Raw genomic sequence first — 6000 nt, 5'->3', positions numbered from 1 at the left:
TGGCAAAGAATTGCCATGTTGGTGTTCTTCACAGCTGGCAAATCATTGGATCAGAAGCTGTTGCTGAAAATAAATATGGAAGGGTGCACAGTGAAGAGCAGAAGAATGGTAGGGTGATAGGTCATGGATGTCAGTCAGTGTCAACCCAGATATTTCTTATAATGAAACCCTTTCTGCTTTGTTAACATCACTGTTCTGTATTGTAGTATGTTGGTACTTCCATTGCCTTTGGATGGGTTTTCCCACATCATGCTCTCTGCTGTAATCAGCCATGCACTTTTCACCTTGTTCATGTACCCATCACATCTGTCTCATGAAAAGCTTCATAAACTCATGCCCGTTGTTTTCTACCATGGGCCAGTGCCAGGGATGGCCCCACTTGCTGCTCACCTTGTTTGGGAAGCTGCTGGGGAACCCCTGCTGGGGATGCTGAGGTAATAAATGCCTTCTGACCATTGCTGTGTGCATTGTGCTTGTTTCTCTCATCCTGCTTGAGTCCAGGTGGGCGTTAATACTGGCAGAGGCCAGTCTGCTGCTCTCACCTCAACCAAAAAGCAAAGAGCAAAAGGAAAAACAAATTTTGGAAGAGGTATCTACCTGAAGTGTTAGAATTTAAGAAAATCTGCACCTATTATGGGTTAGGAGGAGATTGAGTGTTGAAATTAGATTATCTTGTATCAAATTGAAAAGCACCTCTGTCTTTCTGGGCTGGCCAGTGGTTTGGGAGGAGATTCTGGGTCAGAAGAACCTACCAGCGCTGCTGCTCAGGGACTGTGATGGTGGTAGATGCAGCGCACCAGGCTGGAAGCAGAACAGCAGAGACGAGTTTGGGTCGGCACTGTCCCCTCTACCTCTGCCTTGGAGGCGTTTTGCCCCTCGAGGGGGTCAGATGGGGCGAGAAGGGAAAGCAGGGACTGTGGTGGTATCGCCTCTTCTGGCGTGTGGGCTGCATCAAGGGAGGCTGATGGCAACAGAGGGACCCTCGGAGCCCACACCAGCCAGCTCCTAACAAAAAAATACTGATTGCTCATAGTGCCCTGTCCAAGGAAAGTCTTGAGGAATGGTTTTTGTCAGAATAAAAGGCACAGGAAGGCTCTGTGTCAGGTTAGCCTTCACAGTACTGAGTATTGGCGCTGGCTTCCAGGCGGTGCCGCAGCCCATCGGGGTGGGAGCAGGCGGGAGGCGCTCCGGGGATGGAGCATCCCGGCAGGCGCACGGCGGGAATGGCGCGCACCGGGGCGAGCCCCGGTGCCCGCCCGTTGGGCCGGGGTTCCCGAACGCGTTTCAGTGCAAGGGAACGGCGGGCAAAGGCAGAGATGGCGTTGGTGCTGCCGGTCGGGCCGGAACCCGCTGCCGGTGCTCCCAGAGGTAGATGGTCCGAAACCGGTCTGCCCGAGCCTGGCGCCGAAGGCTTTGTAGGGGCTCGTTCTCTGCGCGACGGCGCCGTCCGAGGAGCAAACGAGGGCCCGGGGCATCCCGCAACTTTTCCCCGCGGCCGGCGGCGCCCGCGGCTCCGGCTCCGGCGCCCGCCCCGCTGCGCGCCCGCGGAGGCGCGGACCGCCCGCCAGGGGGCGCGCGCCGGCCGCCCCTGGGAGCGCGCAGCGGGCGCGGAGCGGTGCGCGGGTCTCCGCGGGCGCGCGGCCCGCCCGCCGCCGCTGCCAGTGATGTCATGGGGCGGCGGCGGCCGCGGCGGCGGCGGCGGCGGTGGCGGCGGGGGGGGAGGGGGGCGGGGAGGAGGCGGCACTGCAGCTGCATGTGTCTGTAGCGGCGGGGCCGGGGCGTCGTCATCTGCATTCACATGGGGGCGGCGCCGCCGGCCTCCGCCTGAAGCCCCCGCCGGGGGAGACACAAAACCCACGCGAGGCGCGGGGCGCCGCGACCCCCGCCCGCCGCCGCCATCGCCATGAATTCGGCGGAGCAGACCGTTACGTGGCTGATCGCCCTGGGCGTGCTGGAGTCGCCCAAAAAGACCATCTCCGACCCCGAGGGCTTCCTCCAATCCTCCCTGAAGGACGGCGTGGTGCTGTGCCGCCTGCTCGACCGCCTGCTCCCGGGCACCATAGACAAAGTAAGTGCCCGACGGCCCCCGCCCCGCCGCCCTTTGTGCGGCCGGGCCCGCCGCCCCCGGCCCCTCCCGCGCCGCCCCCCGCGCCGGAGGGGGGACCCCGGGCCCGGGGAGGGCGGCGGGGGGCGCGGGGGGCGGAGCGGGGCCGGGGGAGAGCGGGGAGCGGCGGCCGGGCTGGAGGGGCTTCCCCCTGAGGGGCCACGGTTGTGCGAGTGCTGGACAAACGCTCCTCTCGCCAAAGCGGAGTCCTGGCTGTGCGCGGGAGATGCGCTCATTTTGGGGGTGCGCTGTGGACCCTTCCTTGCGTGCCACGAGCCGGCTGCAAAGTTATCTACGCAACTGCTGGAACAGCCGGTGCCTCACCTCACTGGGGAGGTGATTCAGCTCATCCTTTCCAGCCTCTGAAGGACATTTTAGCGTTTGATGCTTAGTTTTCTTGAAGGCTGTTTTAGCGTTATTTGGGTCTTTTACTGTTCGGTAGCCTGTGGAAAAAAATCTCATCCTTTTTTTTGGGGGGGGGGCTGAACAAACGCGTTACAGCTCTAGTTTGCGTTGTGTTTGAAGAAAATGTACTCTGTCAGGTAACTTTTATGTGTTCTGTGTACGTACGTAATTCCTGTCGTAGCTCAGCCAGAGGGAGAGGGGTTTGGTTGTGCCTCCAAACTTGGGACAGTTCCGTTGTCTCACCTGATGTTCAATAACGTAGTGCACACAGGAGATCCACGTATCGGCAAAAAACTTTCCTCGTGTGCCAGTCTAAGGTAGTGAAGAGAAGATTGATGAAGGTCATCTGCTATGATGATGGGATGACTTCTTGCTTGAAAATAAAACCGTATTTTTCACCTTTTGCAGTTGGCAGAGTACTCCACTCCTTGGAACCTGCTGACAGTGGGCTTTTGTTACCTTTTGTGGCTCTATTTCAAGTAGTTCTCGGACCTACAAAGTTGTAACCAGTGCCATGAGCTCAGCAGGACACTGGGCTGGGCTGTCCCCCTTGGTTCTTCAGTTTGCCACTCCCTGGGGTTGTTACTGTTTTGTGTTGTGCTGTAGCGTGGAGGTCTTGGCTCTGGACTGGAGTCCCATTCTGCAGATGTAGTAGATCATTCCTGCTTCCCAAATCCGCAGGTACATTGGGAGGTTATGTGGGGATGTGGAAACCTCACAGGAGCCCGCAGTGCTCTTGGCAGGCGATGGAAGTGACGAGAGCGGGCACAGTGTGTCAGTGGCTGTGTGGGTAACTCAGGGACCACCGTGGTGGTCATGGGGCCAGCTGGGACAGCTGAAGCCCCTGCCACTGCTGCTGCCAGCTTTCCCCACCACCATTTTCCCCTAAGCGGCTGTTCAGGCAGTAGAGCTGAAGAGGATATCGCTGCTCCCAAGGGACTGTATTTTTGTGGAGGTGGTACATGAGGTGCAAACTGCTGTTCACTGCACTGGGCTGCGGAGTGGGGCTCCAGAGCAGGTAAATGTCCTGTTCTGCCATCAGGTAAATGTCCTGTTCTGCCGTCCGGGGTGACACGTGTGACGTGGGGCTGGGGGTAAGTGGGGGCTCCTCCGCCCAACTATCCACCGGCTCTGACAGGCTCCGCCCGTGCCTCCCTGTCCCCAGGCTCTTTTGCCTGGTGGCACCAAGCCCGAGGAGGGTTTTGGCAGCCTTTCCCACACTGCTGCTCCAGGCACACTCCCTGAGCACCTCTTGGGCTTTGGGTTCTGAGCTTTAGGGCAGGAAAGGTCTTTCCCCTTTGTGTAGATGTCAAGCCTAGTAAAATGGGGTCCCGCACTCAATCTGGGAAAGAGGCTCTACCAAAAAACAAAATAAACAAAAGAGCATAACAGAAATAAGTGTTAAAAGAGTGTTTCCCAACTTCATGTGCTTCTCTGTTACAGTACAGTTTGGGACAGCTCGGTTATTGAATGAAGAGCTCTCTTTTCATCTCAGAGGAGCAAACACCCCTCATGTTCGGGCGGGGGTCCCTTCACAGCACCCACATGCAGAAGAGGGTTGGCAGAGGCGCACACAGCCAGCAGGGACACCAGCCTGGGTGCGAGGAGCTGTCAGTGGAACTCACGGTGCAGCAGTGTGGGGTTTGCAGTGGGATGGCAGCAGGGATGGGATGGCAGCGGGGCTGGGATGACAGCGGGGCTGGGATGGCAGCGGGGTTGGGATGGCAGCAGGGCAGGAGGAAGGCTGGCACCTCGCAGCCACCCAGCCCTGAGCTCGCCCCGCGTCCTGCAGGGTGCTGGGACAGGGGGCTGTCCTGGACATCCCTGCTGGCCCTGGATGTCCATCCCTGTTAGTTGTAAGTCTGGGGAGAAATAGTGGTTTAAAAATTTTTTTTAGGGCTATCTTTGCTTTTGTGAGGGTAACTGTTCTTATTTTCATGGGACATTCACAAAGCACTTTCTAATTCATAGATGTCTCTCAAACTCATTTTTCCATCTAACTTTGTTAGTATTTTTTTCTGTAGACTCATAATTTATAGTCCATACCTCTTTCATGTTCTCATCTATGTTATGTCTGAGCTGTTTCCGTGTTACTTTGTTCTCTTTGTTTGTTTGTTAGTAAACAGATATAAAATTTACATCCTTTACTGTGCCATGGTATTTTTTCCAAGTCTTTTTGGCCATTACTTTTTGTTACTTTTTTTATATTGAGTGCATTTAAAATGTGAGCCTTTTTATTCCTTATTTGCCCTGAAAGTCTCTAGTTTAAACTGGACATTTTTGAAGTTTAAAAGATACAAGGATGTCCCACAGATGTAGACTGATTCAGTCCTTAAAATCATTTGAGATCATAACTTTCTATAAATATCTGACATCAGCAGACACTTTGAAGACTTACAGAGCTCATTTTTCTGTAAATACAAAATAGTAACTAAAACCAAAGAGAACATTAAAAAAACTACAAAATATAAATATGAAGGAATGTTTATCTGCTTGGGGTTCTTTTAAAGATGTTATCTAGAAAATGTTATAAATGTATTTCTTTCTTTCAAAAACAGATTAGAAAGAGGATTCAATATATACAGGAATGTAGTAATACATTATTTGGCATTTTGTGCTTTTTAAAGCCTCTGGGTACCCTGAGAGTAATTAGCAGGAGATTTTTAATAAATAAAGATTGTGCGACCATAAAAGGAATCAAGCACTTGAAGGTCAAAGAACAGAATTTTCATAAGTCGATAAAACAAATTAGTGGGTTTCAAGGCTGGTTAGTATATTCTTTCTTTAGATTGCTGTGTATTTGTATACCAGCATTGCACAGAGCAACCTACAGAGCTTCTTGCCAGGAAGTTTTGGCTGAATTTGTTTACATTACAATCATATTCTATCTTGAACAGGAAAGGACAGATATTAAATTGACTAGATTTCTCTAAGTCAGTATGAAAATACCTTGAACAGTAATGTTGTTACAGACTGTTCCTTTTTTTGGGCTCCCATTTAATGTCATAATCATCCCTTTGCACTTTGAAAGAGACCATGACAGGGTAAAACAAAATAGTTGGGTTAGGCAATGTGATGGTACTGCACAATAACCTTATCCTGAACGCTGGAAATGAACAAAAGTGAGGGCAATTATTAAAAAAAAAATGCAAAACCAACAAAACCGAGAACAGCTTCCTCCACCCTGTCCAAACCCAGCTGTCTTCGTTTTTTAAAGCATGGAGATCTATGCTAAAACATGGTTAGTTGATTTGCTCCAGAAGACAGGGAACTGCTGAATTTAAGTAATTTGAATAAAAAAGCCATAATTTCAAGTTAGAGGGTTTCTGCCTTGTGTGGTAAAACTGAATTACTCTGATGGCAGGGAAGGGATCCCCGTGGAAGCATTGCAGTGCAGTTGTCTGCCGCTTAGATGCTTTTCCTCTCAGAGATCATTTTCCAAACAGATTCCTCCATCGCAGACCAGTTTGACCCACTTTCAACGTTGTAAA

General features: G+C 52.3%; 1 protein-coding gene across 3 annotated transcripts in view; it reads left to right on the top strand.

The window, feature by feature from the left end:
• The first annotated feature begins 1720 nt into the window (after positions 1-1720).
• Positions 1721-6000, top strand: part of ARHGEF7 (Rho guanine nucleotide exchange factor 7) — a 116413-nt gene continuing 112133 nt past the window's right edge. The window contains exon 1 of one of the 3 annotated variants that reach the window (XM_074535952.1): positions 1721-2068. Coding sequence is in view for 2 of the 3 variants with exons in the window: in XM_074535949.1 (XP_074392050.1) it covers positions 1904-2068 (165 nt within the window). In the remaining variant the exon portion in view is untranslated. The remainder of the gene's footprint in view (positions 2069-6000) is intronic. The other 2 variants (XM_074535949.1, XM_074535950.1) reach the window with 2 other exon arrangements.

Source organism: Zonotrichia albicollis, chromosome 2 (assembly GCF_047830755.1).
Source record: "Zonotrichia albicollis isolate bZonAlb1 chromosome 2, bZonAlb1.hap1, whole genome shotgun sequence".
NCBI classification, from domain to species: Eukaryota; Metazoa; Chordata; class Aves; order Passeriformes; family Passerellidae; genus Zonotrichia; species Zonotrichia albicollis.
The sequence above is the reverse complement of the archived record's forward strand: the minus strand, read 5'-3'. Positions and strand labels throughout refer to the sequence as shown.